This window comes from Nuphar pumila, chromosome 15 (genome assembly GCF_984573655.1).
Source record: "Nuphar pumila chromosome 15, dmNupPumi1.hap1.1, whole genome shotgun sequence".
NCBI classification, from domain to species: domain Eukaryota; kingdom Viridiplantae; phylum Streptophyta; class Magnoliopsida; order Nymphaeales; family Nymphaeaceae; genus Nuphar; species Nuphar pumila.
The window spans coordinates 6418191-6440077 of NC_143263.1; the positions used below are offsets into that span (position 1 = coordinate 6418191).

The 21887-nt window shown below is 38.0% G+C and overlaps 1 protein-coding gene across 1 annotated transcript; it reads left to right on the forward strand.

Moving 5' to 3' along the window:
* Positions 1-2877: 2877 nt before the first annotated feature.
* Positions 2878-16397, forward strand: LOC149814288 (SCAR-like protein 2). The gene is made up of 11 exons (XM_089989925.1): positions 2878-3032; positions 7164-7327; positions 9891-10014; positions 10125-10257; positions 11073-11140; positions 11227-11888; positions 11997-13825; positions 13933-14019; positions 16023-16133; positions 16277-16297; positions 16341-16397. The coding sequence occupies exons 1-11, from the start codon at positions 2878-2880 to the stop codon at positions 16395-16397; spliced, it is 3411 nt and encodes a 1136-aa protein (XP_089846051.1).
* The last annotated feature ends 5490 nt before the right edge of the window (positions 16398-21887 follow it).

Sequence of the window (21887 nt, forward strand, 5' to 3'; positions counted from 1 at the left end):
GGATCTGTTAAATCGATCTATTAAATCAACTGAAACTCTAAAGAACCCAATCCAATCATGGTACCTTACATGTATATATATACATCTACCTAACTAGTTTTGGGAGCTAATGAGATCTGGATCCAGATATGGTCTCACCTAGGCCTGAAAGGATCAAGACCCACTTAAACACCTGGTGGCCCGTAGGGTGGCTTTCATTTCCACTAGGTATGTAAACAGTTCGGATTCAGATCGGATCTGGCAAATACCAGATTCGACTAACTGGATGCCGGCTAAACGGATTCGAGTTCGTATTCGGATTCGGATGGTGAAAAAGCTCATACTATATCCGGTTATTTACATATAATTGGATTGGGTAGCAAAAAAACAAAACCATATCCACATTTTTATTATAATCAGGTATTGTTTTGGCTTACCAAATCCTACTAAACAAAGTCAGATTCGGTCGGATATGGGGTAAAATCCGATCCGTTGTCATCCCTAATTTCCACGGTCTTAAATTGCATATTTTTATTTCTTTTTTAATATCAGAAGTGGCAGAAACGAGCTTGGTCAACCTTTAAAATATATTTAAAAATTTTCACGTTTAATTATTTTTTATTTAGCGAAAACGCTTTTTTATGCACATCACTACGTGGCCAGAAATGTCCTTGAGAAAGTGTATGAGTACAGTATGGTAATTTTCTTTTTTTTGAACTCTCCTATTTTTTGTATTTTTTAAAGGGAAAGAGGCAGTTTCACTGTAACTGTTTTGCACTTTTTATTTTTTAAATTACCAAAAAACCTTACTTTTTCTCTTAAGTACATAAAGTCTTGCTCAAAAGCTATATGCAACCAAAAATGACTAAACCACCAAAATAAGCCGCGTTTGGGTGTCCGTGTAAATTGTGGTGGAGTTCGTGAACTCAATTCTATTAGTCAATGCTAACTATTTAAATTCGCGAACTCAGTCACGTGAGGACGCTAGAGAGAACTCCCTCTGATGGAAATAAAGTATGCTAACGTGCAGCCCTCTTAACTCTCCGGCTGTTTTTTATTGTTTTTTTATTAATTTAGATTTATACATTAGGACCATGGGTGTTCGTTGAACGACTATATTACCTTTTTGACCCTACTATTCGGGATGTCAATGGATTGGATATCCAACCAAATCCGTATCTATTTAGTCGGATTCAATAGAACATATGACATTCGATTAATAATCGGATTCTAACCCAATATGAAACTGAATCTAAATCCGATGGAATATCCAAATCCAAATATGTATTTTATCTGACCACGAATCAATATTTGAATCCGATTAGATCAGACCCAGTAAAGCTTACATCCAAAATGAATCCAACCCGTATATATCCCTACTACTCTAGAAAAGCCAGCAAGAAACTGGATACATTTCAAATTAGACTGGGCATCCTTGCTGGACCTTGTTCCTACTAGCCTGGTTTATCACAACATAGACAAGCCCACACGAACCTTAACAACTTGGTTCGCCTCCTAAGATCCCACTCATCGTGGGTCCATCAGCCATCAGCGGGTCTTTTATCAACCAGGACTCCAAAACCTAGCTCAAGGTCCAACCCATATCTGTTCGGACCCAGTGTAGTCCACTACCTATGCAGACCTATCAGAGACTACTTGATAGATAACTTCAAAGAGAACCTAAGCGTCAAGCCCAATGCGCCAGTTTGTACAAATCAAGGGCTATTTCAAACAAACAAAAAAAGGCTAGGAGAGATTTTTGGGATAAAACTTTCTGGCTGTAGAGGTGGCAACAGCCCGAGGAGGGACTCATTGATCAAACTCACTACTGTTTCAGGTACCATTTTATTTCCCTGCTTGAAACTTGAATGATAGGGATGAATACAATGCAGGTTTGGTTCTGATATCCGACCAAATCCGTGTCAGTCTAGATGGATTTGGTAAACAAAACCTTAACCAATTGATAACAGGAACCGGATTTGGATGTCCAGATTCAGTATCGCATTCTTACATCTGAACCTTATCCCGAACTCAAAGTTAGGCAATATCTAACCTGATTTGCATCACTACGTTCATTCAAGTCCTAATCAGACGCCGAATCTGATTATATCCGACCCGTTTACAGAAAGGGTTCCAAACTCCAACCCAATATCTCATCGTCCTTACCTATAATGTTATGGCCATAATGGTCATTTCTCACTTGAAGACGTGCGCTCGACAACGTCTACGTCATTCTTTTATCGGAAAAGGGTATTTTAGTCAATTAAGAAATATAACATGCCCGTTATTTTACATTTCCTGGCCTTTCTTTCAGAGAGAGTTTTCTATCTGCATTTCCACGGAGGTGTATCTCTGAAACAACAGGTCTCCATGAAAGGGTTTGATTTTTTTTTAACTCTCTGAGAGCATCAATCTGCATGAAGACTCGATTCCGAGCTCTCTGAGAACATCATTTCCCGTGAAAAACTTCATTTGGAGCTCTCAGAAAGCATCACCCTCAACGAATGCTCGATTCCGAGCTCCCTGAGAACATCACTTCCCGCGAAAACTCGATTTGGAGCTCTCAGATAGCGTCGACCTTCATGAGAATCCTATTTCGAGCTATCGGAAAGCATCGGTCTCCATGAACACACTCGAGTCTGATCTCTCCGAAAGAAAAACGCTTTGCGAGAATCAGAAGTAGAAAGAAAGTCGTTTCTCGCTGGACACACACACACACATATATATATATATATATATATAGAGAGAGAGAGAGAGAGATTCTGCCAGGAAGCTTGCTGTGGAAGATTGTTGAAGAAAGGAAGATGCACGGAGAAGAGAGAAGGAAGAAGAGTCTCGCTCTCGTTCTGGCTTTTGCCTCGCGTTAGGTGTTTCGACGTTTTACGGAGAGGGAACGCCATGCCTCTGGTGCGGTTCGAAGTGAGGAATGAGTACGGGCTGGGAGATCACGAACTCTACCGTGCCGCCGGGAAGGACGACTCGAGGGCGCTCCTCGAGGGCGTGGCCGTCGCCGGACTCGTCGGGATCCTTCGGCAGCTCGGCGATCTTGCGGCGTAAGCTTTCTTCTGTGCCCTATTTCTCTTTCATCTTCCCGGCATTGTAGGATTACTCGTTCTCCTTGCTGGATTTGGACGCTTTTGCTTTTGTATTTGGACCTGAGAATCGTCGGCTGCTCTCTATGCATACGCTTTGCTCTTTCTGCAATTTAGTGTGGGAATGACATTGCTATGGAGTTCTCGGCATTACATCCCTCTTTTTATGGCCACCATTGTCGATACACTCTGTCTGTTGTGAGTAGAATACTAAGAGAATTGATGCCAATGCAGTTCAGAATTTCGAATTTAGATAGTCTATATTTTTTTATGTTTGTAGACAGAGCTCTGCTATGCCTAGATTCTGATTCGTTTTACTTGAATTTGCTTTTGAACTCTAAAATTGGCCCTATTTTAGACTTAAAATTTTAGATGTGAACCGAATGCTTCGGATTCTCAAATTTCATAGGTCGCTGTCTTCTTTGATTTAGTTAAAATGTTGGGGATCAGCGCTTGTTATCTGAATTGGTACATTTTGCGAATGAAGAAACTATAATGTACATAGTGCGCTTACTAGACATTCGATGAAGATTGATTTCAAATAAATTCTTATGCTTATTGTTGATTTCTCTCACCTAAATGTAGACTATGGCATTGTGACCATGAACCTTCTTAAAATTTGGGTGGTTCTATTATTTCATATTAAGGAAAGGAGAAGTAAATGTGAAAGATGGAGCCAAAGCTGGGTTAGTGATTCAGTAGGGATCACTGTAGGACCACTAAAACTTGATACCTAATAGCATTAGTATGTTCATTTGTTAATTTGCATATATCGTGAGTTTTGAATAGTTCATTGCCAATTAGTTGATTCAATATGTATAAAGTGATTTCTAAAAGATCAAAATGGAAAAGAGCAATAAACAGAAAAGGCCAGAGTATTAAAAAATTTGGTTCAAAACCTTTTTTGTCTATGTAGCTGGTCATGATTTAGGAAAAGAATAAAGGTTAGCACATTGTATTGATCTGACCTAAGAGAGGGGAATTCTATTTCTCTAATCCACCATAATTAGATTCTCCTAGTAGCTAGAAACTCATTGGAGAGAATCACAAGAATACAAATAGAAGTTGGGTTTGAACCAACTTTGCTTTCATCAACATCCAAATCTTTCTTACAAAGAATGCCTATTTGTATTGGTGGTGCCATTATTTTCTTTCTCTAGTTAAGGTAGAATTTGACAATTAATTAAAAGAGAAAGTATGTACTCTATTAAGTAAATCATATTGCAAAAAAATAAAAGTAGATATCTGGATAGAGCATGTTAACATGTTTAATACACCAACTTTCACTCTGTATCAATGACCTACAAAATAAGCTCGCATTGTCTGAGAATGGTGGTTGATGAACTTCATTTGTTTTGTTGAATGTAGCGCCCACAATAAGTTTTCCATGTGTTCAGCATGGTTTATTTGCTAAGGATCAGACATTGGTTGTGTTTTTCAATGTAATAATACAATTTTTTGAGTTACAAAATTTTGGTATATTTTGGGCCTTTGATTTTAAAGCCCTTGGAAACCTGCTTGCACATCACAGCCACATGACATTTGGTTGAGGCATGTACCTTGGAACAAGGGGATGCCAATTCAAATGATCGACAATGGAAAAAGAATAAATTTTCAATGGAGTCTTGAGCTTGCTTGTTAGGATCCCAAGCCAGAGTTCTGGCTGCATTTGGCCTAAAGGATCCAAACTTGAACAGTGCATGATTCAGCTTGCTCAGCTTGGTTTCCAGCCCTACTGACGACACTTAACCTATTTGAACATGCCTTGTCTTACACTTGCAATTCCTCGTGTTTGTGTATTCTCATATTCACTTAATGCTTTGAAAATCAACACATGGTTGGCTGTTAATTCACATGTAAGTTAGTCTGTTACTGATCCAATGGAAGGGGAGTCTAGGCTTGATTCAATGGAGGGAAGGTGGTAGAGAAGTAGGGAGAATCGGCTAGCTAGGGAAGGAAGGAAGGAAAGAGAGAGAAGGTAGGTTGGCCTTGGGAGAGGGAGAGAGATGTGGAAGTTGGAATGGTTGAGAGGTTAGGGAGGGGGTTAGACGGTTAAGATTCTCTAACAACAATTAGTTAGTGTCAATCTCTAGCCAATTAGGCTTAGAGCCAATATTCTCTATTGAGAATCCAAAACATTAGAGCAAAGTACAACATAGAATGAATTACAAGTAGAGTTAGGGGGTATTTATAGACTCTAGCCAATTAGGCATAATTAAATGCATTCACTATAGTCAAGGGGTATTTATACTTACCTTTGCCACATCAGCACAAGTACAATTACCCTTGGAATTACAATCATTCCCAACCCTTCTCCTCATGGACCCACCTAGGCTAGTTCCCCCTTAGCCGATTCCCCCAAAGAGGCTAGCCGGCTAGTATAGTTGACCTTGACTAGGCCTTGGCTTGTATCATAATCCAATGCGTGCAGGTTTGCTTAATGAATTGATTCCAATCATTCCATCCAAGCCTCCAAGGGATTTCTCTAGTTCACACAATTTCCATTTTATTTATGTGTGTGCAGAGAACCATGATTCAAGCTGATTTCACTTGGATTAGGTCTTTTTGGGTTCATTGGGATGATTGTATGTAATCTTATCAAATCAACCAAGTAGTTTTTTTATCTGTTGTAAGCATTGCTAACTAATCAGTCAACATGATTAATCTCAGGTCAACCTTGTTTTCTGGGCCTCCTGTGTTTTCTTTTGAGATTTAAGGTGTAGTTTTCTTATGTTTGATGGTAAAAAGCTAGCTAAATCAATTTTAACACTGATTTTCAAAGTCGTACTACCCCTTGACTATAGTGAATGCATTTAATTATGCCCATTACTTTTTTTCCTTCCTTTTATTTGTGTTAATTGTTTCAAACTGGTAGATCTTTTTGGCTCATAGTATATCTGCATTCTACACAGAACTTGTGATTGTATTGTCATGAAGTAGCATGGAACCCGAGACACAACCAAATTGAAAAACAACAAAAACTAAATGCATAAACATAATTCATTTAGTCAAGAGAAAAGAACAACATAGTTGAATATTCTAAGAACACCAAGAAATGGAATAAATAAATAATTTTATTAATAACAAAAAACATTCAAAAATTACAATACAACCTCACTACAAATCACTGAAGCACACATTCATGTTTACACTCATCCTCTCTCAAGAAACACAATGAGGCAAAAGCCTCATATATATACAAACACCCACATACTAGCCGTTAGACTATCCTAACTGTTTGTTTGACCCAACAGTTAGTTGGACCGGCTACAAAAAACAGTAAAATAAAAAATACAAAAATGCAAAAATACAAAAAGAAAACAAAAGTGTATGAAAAGAACCCTATTCTAGCCTACAAGTATACAGAAAGTATAGTTATCCTAACTAAGTAGTTATACCTTGTGTATATCTTGACTGAAAAGCAAAATACAAGCAATAGGTATACATCTAGTATACCTAGAATGCAAAACAAAAAGAAAACAATAAATATAGTACATGATACCCATAAGTATACATGAGTATACTTAGTTATAAACAAGACAAGTACATATTTTCTAACATGTATAACTGAATATGAAATGTATCTTGCAAAGGTCATTGAGGAACCCTAAGTAGTGACAATGCTGTATTCAATGGACTGAAGACATTTTGGGAACAACATTTCCATCAGTTATGTTTCTAAATCTCTTTGTCATTATGAGTGAATATTGTGTAGGACTTCCTTCAATATTCATAGTTCTGCTTGTATTTGATTTTTCAATTCGTTTCTCTGTTCCTATGCAGAAGCATCAGCATGTTCTTTCACATCTCAGTCCATATTTGTTCATTTCAGCTTCTTTGTTCCATCTAATATTCATAAATAATTGCAACAGCTTATTGATGGGATTTTATGATGAAAGGATTGCTTTCTTTTTCATATCTGTCATTAGATTTTATATTCTCTGTTCTACATAGCATTTGAAAGTTGCTCTCTGAATTTTGAATCATTCTTCTAAAATGTTTGTTGGACAAGAACAATGACTTGTGCACCCTTAGATCCATGTACTGTCTGACTAATGTGGTATTGTATTTTTCACACTTTCTCTTGTCCAGATTTGCCGCTGAGATTTTTCAAGATTTGCATGACCAAGTGATGGCCACTGCTGCAAGAGGCCAGGACATGATGATCCGCATCCAACATTTAGAGACAGGACTTCCTTCTCTTGAGAAGGCTGCTTTAGCTCAGACCAGCCATATCCATTTTACTTACACAACAGGTAGCTTCTATTACCTGATCATAGGGATATCAATGGGTTGGAACTGAAGTTATCAGATATCCAACCTGAATTTGAGTTTGATTAGTTGGATTTGGTAAACGAAACCAAATCTGATTAATTTTGATTCAGATGCAGTTTAGTATCTCTTAACCAAATCTGGCCAATATCCAAGTCTGATTACATATATTTAATCAGATTCAGTACTACTTTTCTCCATCCAAATCTTACTCTGATTAGCCAATATCCAATTAGTCAGATCTGGTATTGGCAACATCCAACCCAAACCCGAATAGTTTACATCCCTACCTAATCAATCTTGGAATAGAAACTCATATGAGTGTGGACTCTGTTCTTGCTAATTTGTCTAGTTTAGCTCTCCTTTTGACTATGTAATTGTGTGTATCTTCCTTTTTACTTTGTTGGTTATATCAATAATATCTGGAACCATTATAAGTCAATTGAGACATCAAATTCTTCATCCACTAGAAGATAGGCCTAGAGATCTAAGCACACACATTGGGCGACCTATTTGCATCTAGTGGCATGTCAAGGTTAGTAATTTGAGGTTTGAAAATTTGTATTCTTATTTTGTAAGCAAGTGTTTGATTCAAAACATCCACAATCACATTTCAACAGAATGGACTCGAAACATAAAGGGAGAACCATTAGAAATCATTCAGTTCCCTAATTTTATGTTTAAGCAATAAAAGTGGCTATTGAAAACGAGTTTTTTTTAGCCCTCATGACTTGCAGTTTCTGGTCACTAAATTGTGTCTCATACAATGTAGTATCTGTTAAATTGTAATTCCAAATCATTGTAATGCTCATCATATATATTTTTATATATATAAAGAGAGATACATATACATATATATTTCATATATATGTACATGTATCTATCTAATTATATATATAAAAATATTTATCAGCCGTTGGGGTATTTTAGTCTTTTTCTCCTTTTACGAATATTCATCTTTTTTAATATGATTGTATATTTTTTTACTTTTCTTTTTTCTTTTTATTTTCTTTTAATTGTGGTACTTTGTGTACCTTGGGGGGCCCACATATAGTCGTTGGGCCCCTCCAACGGTCACATTTGTGACCGTTGGAGGGGCTCCAACGACTACATGTGGAGCCCCTCCAAGGCCCACAAAATCCTCTTTTGTTGCTCTATAAATAGATCCCTTCTCTTTATATTTGAACAAGGCTTTGGGTCAAAGCCCAAGTGTTTATCAATAGAGCTTTTATTCTTTTATGCCTTTGTGCATTTGTGAGATTTGGTGAGTTGTGCTTTTGTGCACAAGTGTTCTAAGAGTTCTTATTGTGCATGTGTGCACGTGTTTATCATCAAGAATATTAAGGTCTTGATCATAGTATCTTTTCTAAGATACTTTTACAGTATCATGGTTTTTCAGATGGTTGTAGACCCTTTGTGTCAAAAACACAAGATAAATCCATATTGTGTGATTCAATGAGATTTCCTTATCAATATTTTTTAAGATATTTAAGATGGTTGTTGCATAACTTTATAATGCTGGGAGCAGGCAATGTGCATTAACACAGACACAATAAATTGATCGAAATTATGTGAAAAATCAAAGAGACATCATCATCAATAAAGCTTATGAAGCACAAGAAAAGTCTCCTTGGAGAGGCCTTACTCGTTTATATAGAAGAGGGAAAGGGCATAGTATTATGATACCAAACAATGTTTGTGCTTGTGGGATTATTGCTTTCTTATTTTTTTCCGAAGGCCAATCATTTTTGTAATCAGTAGATTCAACCACATACCAATTTATATGTGTCTCAGTTAAATCATTCAACATAAACAACTTTCTTGACACTATCTCTGGCTAAACTACCTGCCAGAATGCTTTCTTTGCCAATTGGAAGCGTCCAATCTTGTAAAAACGAATTTGATTTCTTTAATTGCCAAAAAATCTCTCTGAGGATCACTTCTCTGTCGGCAATGATGTCAATGAGGACTTTGTTACGAAAACCGCGAGCAAGAAACAACCGAAGGAAACAATAAACAAGAGCGATCAAACCAAACACAACAAAGATACACAGATTTACGTGGAAAAACCTCCTCTCAAATCCGAGAGGGAGTAAAAAACCACGGTCGGCCAGAGGAAAAACTTTATTTCTCTTTTTCGACAGTTACAAGAGAGAAAGAAAAGAAAGAATTTATACAAGGCAAGGGCGACAACCCTAAACCTAAACAAGTCGGGTTTGACCCATAAGAAACCGGGTCTCAAACATAAGCCCAAGAAAAAATTTCTTCTGGGGGGCACTGCAGTAAGGGCAAAAACTTTGAATCAGGCTCCACAACTCATCAGACTTATCAGTCGCTGCATTTCAAATGTTTGAAATACTATAGAAATCATATCTTGCTGACATTCAATAGTCAAAATTCTTGCATTTTAGCACCAAAGGGATTTGCTCTACATTTTATCATGCTATAGAAATTAAAGAAACTTTTATATGGATGTTGCCCATAACGTCCTATGGTGTTTCTTCACTAATGATTGATGTCTTCTTACGGTAAATACTTGCTTTACAGGTTGTGACTGGCATGCTAGCATCAAAACAGAACAAAATCACCTGACTCGAGGTGATCTGCCTGGGTTTATTATGGATTCTTATGAAGATTGTCGTGGTCCACCTCGTCTATTCCTGCTTGACAAGTACAGTTATACTATTTTCCTTTTTCTTATTCCATTTACCTCTCAACACGTGTGGATGCAAGAGGGTTCAGATGCACAAGAACTCTCATGCAAGGAATCTTTTTTATCAGGTTTGATGTTGCTGGAGCTGGTGCCTGTTTAAAGAGATATTCAGATCCATCATTCTTTAAGATGGAATGGGCCATGTCAGAACTACTGAAAGCTGAAAAGGTTAAACAGGAAAAAATGGTCCTTAAAAGCAAGGTATATGATATATGGTACCCATTCTGTGGAATGATCAAACTAGTATTGCTACATCTTGCTTATTGTTCAGTAAGAACTCTCTCTTGCTGGGCTTCTATTGTTAAAGTTGTCTGAATTTTACTTAAACATCAACGATACCGACAGTATGATCCCATAAGGAAACAATTCGTGTGTTGATTAAGCAGGCTGATGTTACACATATATGAGGATGTAGAGGAGCTCCAGAGGCATTGTTATAGGTTGAAAATTGAAACTCTTTAAGCCATAATAGCTGTCATAAAAACTATAGCATTGCAGTGAAGTTGATACAAAATATACCATCAATGCATTCTTTTGCAGTTGACTGGATTTGTAGACCCTGTAAATAGATGAAGTACAAAAAGTTCAGTTTTGAAATCACTACTACACTAAAGGAGTTCAGTTTTCTCTTTTAATTGGCATATGCATATCATTTATCTGTTCATGTTTAGATTGATAGATTACTTTTTTGCTGTTCAATTTTAATTAACAACTCACTCCAAGGTTATGTCTTGATTATGCATTGTCCATGACTTTGAAGTAATGTATTTTAATCTTCTTTTCATTGACTTTGGTGAAACTCTTGATCTTACTTGGCTATGTTATAGTTACGGCTTCTCATTAGCTCTTTATCTCCTAGCTTGTAGTTTAAGTTCTCTTCTTCTTAGAGTAAGGGTTTTTTGTTTTTTTAATAAAGCTTTTTGCTCCTAGTTCCAGTAAACTTAGACAATTACTTGCAAGTACAATTGCTAGGATTTTGAACATTTCCTTATGTTTCAATTTCTGATTATGTTCAGAAAAAATTGAGAAGGCAGAAAACTGGAGAAGCACCAGATGCTGGCTCGTTATCTAGGAATTATGACAGGTATATATTGTATATATGGTGTGTGTGTGTGTGTGCACACCCGCCTTTCATGATTGATATGATTTTGATGCCCGTGAATATTGCAGTGCTTTTGATACTTCTTTGGATTGTGATGAGGAAAACCCCAATGGTGAGACTATCTCGGCATATGATATGAAATCCAAGTCTAAAAATGACATCAGATCCCAGTCATTTAACTCAAGAACCAAGATAAGCTACATGGAGCATTTTCTTGATGTAAATATGTCATCTGGATATGGAAAAGTAGAAACAGATGCATTAGCTACTTCAGTTTCAAACACACAGTGCATTAATGTAGGGACTTCTGTTGTTTCTGATGATCAAGCTAAATCAGATGTAGAAATCGAATTTCTGTGTGCATTATCCCACAGGGAAAGCATCCCTGAGTCACCTGCTGTTACTTGGGATGAGAAGATTGAAGATGTGAGGCTTGCCACTAATTCAGGTTTCAATGTTCTCAAGGATGAGAGTCAAGTTACAGCAGCTGCCACAGCAGGTTTTTCTGCATTACATTCAGAAGGAAACCTGTTTATCCCTGGAAATGTAGTTCAACATGTGGCCTTGGTTGATGATGAAAATAAACCAGAGTCATGTGCTGGTGAAAGCCAGGATAATAATGTAGCTAGTGAGCCAGACAATTATGTGGATGCACTTAACACCATGGAATCTGAAGGTGAGACAGACTATGAGTGTAGGATGAAACAAGAAATGGAATTCCAATCTGCTGGTAAAAAACTAGGGATGAAATCTGGAACAAACAGGCAAGAGCTCCCTCCTTACACTTGAAATAATCCTGTTGTTGTATCTGAAAGTTTCTTCCAAGTTGGCCCTCCAGATAATAATGTTCCTAGAAATCCTGCCCTTGATATGTTTGAGAATGAAGTCTATACTGTAGCTGATGTTGAAATGAAAAAAGAAACCATTGCCAGTTCTAACAAGGACAATAGTGTTGTTGATCCTGTTATCCTTGTTAAACAAATGGCATCAAGTAATAGTCCTGAATCAACTTCAGTAAAGTTCTGTCATACAACTTATATGAACTCCTGGACAAATGGTGGTCTTTTGGGGATTGAACCATCAAAGCCTTTGGATTCTAGTGCAACATCCAAAGCTTCTGAAGCTGGTTGTGAGGCACAAGGATATAAATCTGATGCAGTTATCCACAAAAAGTTGGATGGTGGTGAGTTATTTAGCAAAATCGGTGGTTCAATGAAACAAACACAGAAGCCTAAATCAGGAAGAGATCTAAACCTGTTACCTGAGTGTGTTGCCCATACTGATGTTCCTGACCTGCATCCGAATGAGTTGGTTCAAGAAACAATATACCTGGTTGATTCACACACAGATGAGTTGCAGAACCAACAAGAAAAATGGTACGATGGATTCTTCAGGCAAAACTCTGGGGATCTTACTGTGACTGAATCATCCATGAAGTTTGAGAACTATAATAATTCTAATGTAGTGAAGTTACAGGAAGCCAATATTTTATTTTTCGGAAATGAACCACCAGTACTTTCCAACACAGAGGTCCAATCCAGTATATCCATTTTTACTGATGGATGTCCAAGTAATGGTTTCCAGAGGGGACCATTGGCTGGTCAACAATTATCTGTAAAGTCAAGGAATATTAGCAATTGTGAGAATTTGTCAGATGGCACTGACAGCATAGCAGGCATTCCAAAAGAACAAAAGGCTAGAGAAATTTCTCAGCCTGCATGCCCAAATGCTGATTCCAAATCTACTTGTTTTGGACAACCAAGATCAGAACTAGGATCCCCAAGAATTTCGGTTTCTCTCAAATCACATTGCTCTGGCTGTTCATCTCCTCCATTGGAGCATATGAAGATATCATTTCTCCCCATGAATGAACTGGATGCTTCCACATTGAATCTGGACTTTCCTGTTGAGCATAATCTTGATGAAAGCATTAGAGATGCCTTTTCCACATCTTTTCATCGGATTGGTGAGAAAGGAATCACTAGTGAACTTGGTTTCCTTTCTTTGAGACACCAGAGCACCCAGTCCATGCCTTTGTTTGAAGAATCCATGACGTCAAAACAAGTAGAGAGTGAAATTGATTCAGATGATGATACGTTCTGCAAGCCATCTCTCAATTTCTCAGAGGATATGCTCAGTCAGGGGTGTGAGTCGAACTTAGAACAGTGGGAGTGCAACCAAATAAATGGAAACGATGATGATCAGTATGATGGTTTACATAGAATTTCCTCAGCCAATTCAATTTCTGGTTCTTTGGGGCTCGAGGAAACAAGTAGTCTCCCTGATGGTCCAGACTGTCCATATGAAACTAAGGATGCAGGAAGGAACAGCTCCATAAAAAGCTCAGCAACTGGATCAGTAGACCTTTCAGCTTCCAGCCTTCAGATATCTCAGATCGATTTGCAAGAGAAAGATTCAGGGCCAAAACAGCCATTGAGTTATGAATTGCCTAATGCTGTTACAAAGCCACCGCTCTCTCCTCCTCCACCGCAATGGGGGCATAAAAAATCCCGAGTTTCTACAGTACAAGATCAAGAAACCCGTCAGCCCATTTCTGTTAGTCAACCAACGGACTTTCGAGCATCAGAAGGTGTAGCTCTTTGTCAGTCCAAGCCTGCTGCACCATTGTCCCCAACAGAGTCCATTGCTTTCCATGACAAGAGCATGGTAAATTCACCATATTTCTTGTTTTGTCTCTTGAAGTTTGATCTGTCCATGTTTGATTTATTTCTTAGAATTTTTTATGTTTAACACAATATGCATCAAATTTACAGTTGAAGATACCGCTGGCATTAAATAGGAGTCCACGTATTCAGCAACCAGATGAACGCGAGATGTTGCTGGAACAAATACGAGGAAAGGTTTGTACAGTTTCTTTAACATAGTTTAATTTTCCATGTTTTGAATATAGAGATTATGTTCAGGGCCCATTTTGAAAATCCATGGTAGACCAGTTTTTATCTGTCACATGAGGGATAACAAAGTGAACCAAATATTCCAATGGTAAAATTTCCTGCACATATTTACAAGCTATGTGTGTTTGTATTGATATATTTAGACCTTGAATTGCTATTCAAAGCTTGGAAAGCATAATGAGAACCTTAGAAGCACTGCAAACCCTGTTTGACTGCCTCTATTTCACACCCTCAGAGGTAGAAGGCATACTTGATATGGTCTTTGGGTGGTTAATTGGATAAGAGCAAAGATGAAGAAAGGATTGCAAATAGGCCCTATACAAAAATTTACTTAAGAGGTTCTAACTTGTACGCTCACTAGCAGCCAAGGGGCTTCAGTATACGACCTCCAGCATGCATAGTCTACTGATAACGATGATCATGCTCTTGTAATGCATATCTCTCATGGATTGGTCCAGGAACTAAAGGCAATTGGATCAAGAAGACCTGATATAGAGGGTTGGACAAGAAACTAAAGAGATTGGATGAGGATGATCTGATACAGCAGTAAGAATATAATGAAGCAGTAATTCACTGGAAAAAGGCACTAATTCTGGAATTTCCACATGCTCCAAAATACTGTCAGCTGGTTAATTGCCTTGAAATGAATCATGTTGAGCAGAAATTAGTGAAGTAATGCGCTACTACAATGTTCAGAGAAATCAACTATAGGAGAGTTGGTTTTGGAGATGGGTGATTAAATGTATGTCCAAGTGGACAACTAACTTGGATAACATGATAGAAATCATCATTTTGCGAGTGTGAAATGAAGAAGAGTGTGAAGTAGCATGTTCGGGACTTCAATAAATTGTCGATGCCAATTTGCCTTTCTTTGTTAGGATCGTATAGCTATCTGATTATAATCATTGCAATTAGGTTATACCATTAGTCACAAATATTGGTATTGGCTATATCTCGGCGAGGCTATTTCTCGTGATATTATAGGTTTGGTGATGAATCTCAGGAAAATCTCGGCGCTTAAAAAATATAAAAAATAAGCAAGAAAATATCATGTTTAGACAAAAAGTACATAAATAATAAAAGAAATAAGTAAAAAATTTCAAAAGAAGAAGAAAAACATATTTAAAATGTAAAAAATAAATAAAAACAGTAAAACTAATTGATAATATCATGACAATGTCACGAGAATAGTGTGATATTATCAAATTGGTGATATTTTCAGAATAACACGATATTTTACATATATTATCGTTTGGTGAATTTACAGTGATAATATCGCGATATTTATAATATCACCGATATCTGTGACTATGGGTTATACACATGCGTCCAGTTTTTCAGCAGAAATTTTGTATTAGAATGATACAAAATGAAATCATTTCAAATGTTTGTACTGTAATATATAAGCAAAATTTGTGGAAAGTGTACACGGCTTCAACCTAGTGAATGCCCAATATAGGCATGCGCATTTGCATTTCACATGATAACTACCTCACATGAATGTCATAAGATGTAAACACCATCAAGGATGGTAAATACATAACCAAGTCCTGCTTCATTAGCTTGGATAAGACTAGACAAGTGTTCTCTAAATCCTACACATTGTTTAGAAACTAAAGTCTATTAGTGAGTGAGTTCATGCACACGTGTGTTTGTGTGTGTGTACTTTTTCTATTCTAAAACTAATCTAGTGCTTCTAAACTCGTTCTTCTGGACACTTGTGAGAACAACCTGGCTCAAAAGCCCTTGTGAACTTGCTTCACAAGTTGGATCTGGCTACCTGGGCACGGACTTGAGCAAGCAACATTGGTCTATTAACTGCTTGCCTTTCTCATATGAATGTCTTCTGTTGCTTTTCATCTAATTTTGTGGATTTTCCTCATCAGAGACATCCCTAAATTTTCCTTTTGCATGATTAATTTACATTTTTGTTGTTTCCAAATTTCCAGTCATTCAGCTTGAGGTGCACTGTCACAACAAGGCCTAGCCTCTTTTTGCCAAGGCCTGCTACCAACATCAATGTCGCTGCTATTTTGGAGAAAGCAAATGCAATCCGTCAGGTTCAGCAGGCTTCTTTTTCTTTGGGTTTTTGTCTTTTTTTTTGCCTTGCAGGACTGGAATTATTTTTTCAATAGTCACTCCTTAGGGATGCTATCTGTGTACAATTCCTTGTGCTGAGGTTGTCACAGTTTTTATGTTCTAGATTGTTCACCCACTGCTCATGGTTAGTGGTATTAGACGATCTTCTCATGTAATTCTTTAAACAGGCTTGTGCTGGTAGCGATGATGGAAGTGACAGTGATGAAAATTGGAGTGATGATTGAATTTCATGTGAACAGTGATACAACATACCATGAAGCTGCTCAGTCATGTATCTTGTTATGGGATTGCCCTGATCTGTAAGTTAGCTCAAGCTGTGTTAAATATGTGAATAGGTCCCTCATATAATATAAGTTTGTTACATGCCATGTTCGCAGTAATTATCTTCCTAGCATTCAAAATTGGTTTATTGCCTTGGAGAAAAACAAGTAGTCAAATTTAGGTGACATCATTTTTGCATACATTAACAGCAGCAGCTGCAGAGTATGAGTTCCCAATGTTTCACAAAGCTACTTCTTGTTACTGAAACTTTCAATCTTCTAGATTATTAACATCAGTTACAAAATAAAGGGATACTTGATAGGTTGGAACCTTGGATATGAGAAAGCAACGAGAAGGAAGTTGAGTATTTGTTTTCATAAATTTTAAGTCTAGAAAATGCTGAATACAGTTCAATCACTATTTATTCTTGTACTGCAATAGGACTCTGAGCCATGTTGTCACATATTTTTAGATGGCACCACTAATGGGATTTTACTGCAAAAACTAATTAAAAGATGCTTTAGATGAACTCCGGCTCTTTTTCAATCTCTTGGTGTGAATTACTTTTAAAACTGTTGAAGGGAGAAAATAGTGAAGTGCAAGCCTACTAAAAAGTGTGTGTGTGTTTGTTTATGCCTTTTAGTGGATATAAACAAGTTCAAATTTTTTTTCCTTAACAAGTTCCAAAATACCATTATTATGCTTTGTGTTAATTGTCATCACCAAGTTTATTTCAAAAGATCTATGAAACATTCAGAGTTGGAAACTTCTTGCATGTCCGAAGCACAACTGCTAAATGTGATTTTTTTTTTAAATGGAATCTTACAAACTGCATGCCTCCAGCTTTCAAAATTTATCGCAAGGTCCATAATTTATCATGAAGTTATGTAATCATCAGAGTTTGGATGTGCCAGCCATGTAGCTTTCTTTAATGTTATAACCCCTTCATGGAATCCATGACTCTGCATGGAATGTGGTTCCAAATGTAGATACTAGACCATGGTCTGTGTTGGAGATGGATGGTCCTAGTGGTGCACCATCTTGTGAACACACCGACCACCTTTCTTTTCTTTCCCAAAGGACAATGCTCAATGGAGACCCTATCATGTCCTAATCTTGGTGGAATCTTAGTTGAGAATTTTTTTTTTTTAAAGTCTAGCTGGGGTTAGGCAGACCCCTACCAATTATACAAACTATACCATTGGGTTTTGAACCTGCAACGTCCCAACACAAGGTGAATGGCCTGCCTGAACTTGCACATCGGGCCCAGTCTAAGTCGTAGAAGGTGCTGACTATATAACCTCAGTCCTCATGTGGCGTGGATGTGCCTGGGTTTGATCATCATCATTCTTAGGACTCATCTTCATATGATGTGGCTAGAGTTTTATGGATGTATGCCACTGACGCAAACCCTCCTTCATCCATGCTTGGGACTGACACTAGTAGGTTCGAAACCCCCCTATTGGCTGAGTTAATGTGCCTGAGTATGATATTGGATCCTAAAAATATGGTTTTGAATAGTTTTTATGTTTTTAATATGGACAAATTTTCATTGTAGGAAGATGAAAATGTGCCCACCAAGTAGGGGTGCAAACAGATCTGATTTGGGCCGGTTCTGGTTAGATCCAAATCTGAATTCGAAATTGAACCAATAGATCCGGATCTGAAACAGATCCGAGGAGGTAAGGTTGAATCCGAATCCAAAATACATGTGGTAATACTGGATCTGGAAAACATGGAATATAAACAAGTTATTTACATGTAAAAAATGCAATCAGGTCAGAATTTTGATTCGGATCCACTATAGATCTGATTAAAAAATGCTGATCTGAATCCAAAAATAATCTGATTGAACAGGTGAATCCTATCCGAATATACATTCGGATTTTACTTAAAGGGACCATATCTGGAAATATCATGTCAGACTCGGATCGGATATCCGATCATATCCAAGCCCTTAGCAGCCCTACCACCAAGCTGGTCTTCTGTGTCACCGGAAACCCAAGCTATAGTTTTATTAATTTTGCTTCTGTTTTTCTTATCCAAAGAAAAAATTATTTGTTTCTGTTTTTTCCTTGGTGAGTAGAAAACAAAGGAATCGTTAGTTATCGATTTCGTGGACGTAAGATGTCACGCGTGATGAGTGAATGTCAACAAATTGTTTAGTGAGAGAGGACTCATCCTTGCACGGCCCTTTTCTTTTTTCTCTTTCTTGCTCTTTTTCAGGCTGGGTGCGCTGAGACTAATGGTGATCAGGTGCAACAGCACGTTAAAAGTGTGCAATCACATTGCACCTGATCTTCTCTCGTGTGTGGCTGGGATAAAAAATATTCTCTCTCTGCAGCATCATGCGTGAACAGCATAATCGGATGCCTGATTTACAAGAAATTTCTAACCAACAACAAATTATCTAGAAAAATAGAAAATAAATCAATTAGATCTTATATTCATTATAAGATATTTAAGTAAAAGAAAAAGATCCAAAATCTAGAATGAATCCAAATGGACCATGTGAACCCGCTTTGCTCATGTATCATTTTCTCTAGGTTAGAAAATGCTTGACCTCAAGTTTGATCCGCTTTCATTTCCACTCAACTTCTAAGAACCACAAAGGTGATGTCATTTCTAACCGGACTAAATTGATCCACTTGTGATATTTGAGTTAAAGTAGAAAGGTCTTCTGGATTCAAATATAATTGATCTGATCCAAAATGGTTTTACTTGGGTCAAATGGGTACTTCAAGGGTTGCTTAGGTAGTGAATATGAATTGGTGGGTTTTGGATAGCACTTAAGTTGGCGTAGACCCATTTAGTAGATTGGGTTAATTTTGACTTGGTTAGGATATGGTTAGCTCATGACTAGACCAATCTTTAAGGGTAAAAGGTCTGGCTAAGACCCAATCCATATTCAAAATTATGTTAGGTATAGTTTTGACCCAACCTGAATTGAAACTGGAGCTCTATCAAGGTCCGATTAAGTCCAATTTGGGTTTGAATATGAAAATTAGGATCAAGGGGTTTGGGCCCAATCCAAAGGTTGGGCACCCTAGACCGGACCCACAATGCCCGAAACTGGGGCCTCTTGGGTCGAAACCAATGGGAACCAAGCCTAATTCGGACCCACCCAAAACACTTGGAACCAGGTTCTCGGTTGTCGAACCATTTTGAAACTCTGTTCGATCAGTTTTTGTAACCCGTGGAACCAATACCATGGAAGGAAACCATAGGTAGGTTTTCTGGCACCCGTGGGACAAGCGGTGACTCTCATCCACTGCCGGCGGGTAGAGGGCCACCACTAGTAGGGGGTCCCCTTCGATTTGCCCCATCCATCGGAAGCTCATCGGATGGTGGCTAGACGACGGTGGGGGTCTCCGTCCTTTGGCTCTACCACCCAACCCGTAGCAAGTGGGGCGGTGAACCGAGGTCCACCACTGGCCACTGTCGTTGATTGGGTCGGCCCCTGCTAGCCTAAGCCCTATGGCGGAAGGTCACCTAACGTGTGGACTTGTTTCATGCCTAGTTGAAACCCACCTCTATTGGGGCAGCTTCTCCATTTATGACAACAAGAATCCTAGACCACGACAATTATTATCATCGATGATTGCATCTTGTTGGCATCACACGTAGAGCCTTCCTCTCCCTCTTTGCCGGGAAATGACTGTGCTTGCAACCCTACATTGATCGACATCGCATCACCGCCTTCTTTAAAACCCTTTTCTTGGTGAGTGTCTAGAATAAGATTTTCTTCTATTGGCCGCATCCCCAAATACTACGAGAGATTGACATGTTTCAACACCTCCAATCGTCGAATCACTGCTCTTTGATCATTTTTTATCTCGTGCGCTATCTTAGCTATAAACGAGACATCGTTGCACAATTCAAAGACAAGTGCCCTCAATGACGCCATTTCTTTTGATAGATTCAATAATGAATCTTTGTTTTCAAACATCGTAAACACGATCAAGGTTTTGACTTTGATACCAATTGATGTAAATTAGATGCTTGATTTATGAGGAATTTCTAATCAACTATGAATTATCTAGAAAAATAAAAAAATAAATTTGAAAAAAGCAAGAAAATTACTGAAAAATACAAAAAAATACAAAAAATTATCTCAAAATAAGAAATGACTGAAATAAAATGAAAACAATAATTTCTGAAATCCAACTCTAGTCTCTTCAATTCCTAGATTTTCCCTATATTTATAGGAAAAGAATTCTAATCTAAATAAATCCAACATGCCAATTTTGATACATCAATTAAGAAACTTGTTAATCCTAATGAACTACTAAGTTATAATATAGATCAAGTATTTAGATCTCATATCCATCACAAGATATTTAAGTAAAAGAAAAAATCTAAAATCTAAAATAGATCCAAATGGACCCTCTGGACCCTTGCTTAGCTCATACATCATTCTCCCCGAGTGGGAAAAAGACTTGCCCTCAAGTTTGGATTCCGCTTGTGCTTCTTCTAATCCCACTCGACTTGTAATAACCACAAAAGTGATGTAAGTCCCACCAGGTGTGGATCTATAAAGTACTGATCTAGAGAAGTTGACAGTGAAAGGATCCATGTTGTTGAAGATCCAATTAGAGAGAGAGAGAGAGTATCTGGATATTGTTGCTTCCTGATGGCTAGAGCAAAATAACTCCAAATGGATCTATTGAAAGTATATGAGCCAAAATAGAATGATCCAACTGCAAGTACTCCTGGATCCCATTATACTGGATCGGGTCCAAGTGTGTGCCACTTGGGTCAAATGGATATGTTATGCTAAGAATATGAGTTGGGTTGGAGATGTTCACATTCAGATTTGGATCAAATAAAAGGCCAAATTAAGGGAACAACTTGGGTATGGTTTAATTGGTTTTGGACTTGATATAAAAGGAAATTTGGACCAAACCCAGTTGAATTTAGATAAATAAAAGCTGAATGCCGATTCAAAAGTAGTGGGGATAGGTTCTAGTATGAAAAGACTTGAAACCAGTAAAATAAACCCCTAAACCGGTTTGGGATTGCTTTGAACCAGTCAATAAACCCTTCGAATTGGTTTGTTTTAATGCAACAGAACCAAATCTGTTCGGCTTCTTAGGGCATCAGGTGGCCTCCCACCCATTTTTGGGAAGCTAGTGGGGTTCCCTCCTTTGCCAGGCAACTTGGCCAGAAACTTATAGCTAACAGCGGCGGGATGAGGGTGCCTTCAGGCAGGTTGGGCTCCGGTCGGCCTACTCCATTTCGGTGCCAAGTCGTCGGATGACAACCATTCGATGGGAGACCCTCCCTCGCCCGCCTGTGATGAAAGAAAGGAGACAGGGGTGGTGATCTGCAATTCACCACCGGTGGGTCAGACCTCCGTCGTCCGGCCCGTCCGGCAAACAGTCCTCGAACGTGCCAGCACCAGTGGTTGGGGCTTGGCTGACCCGATAATGAAGAAAAGAGGAAGGGGAAGC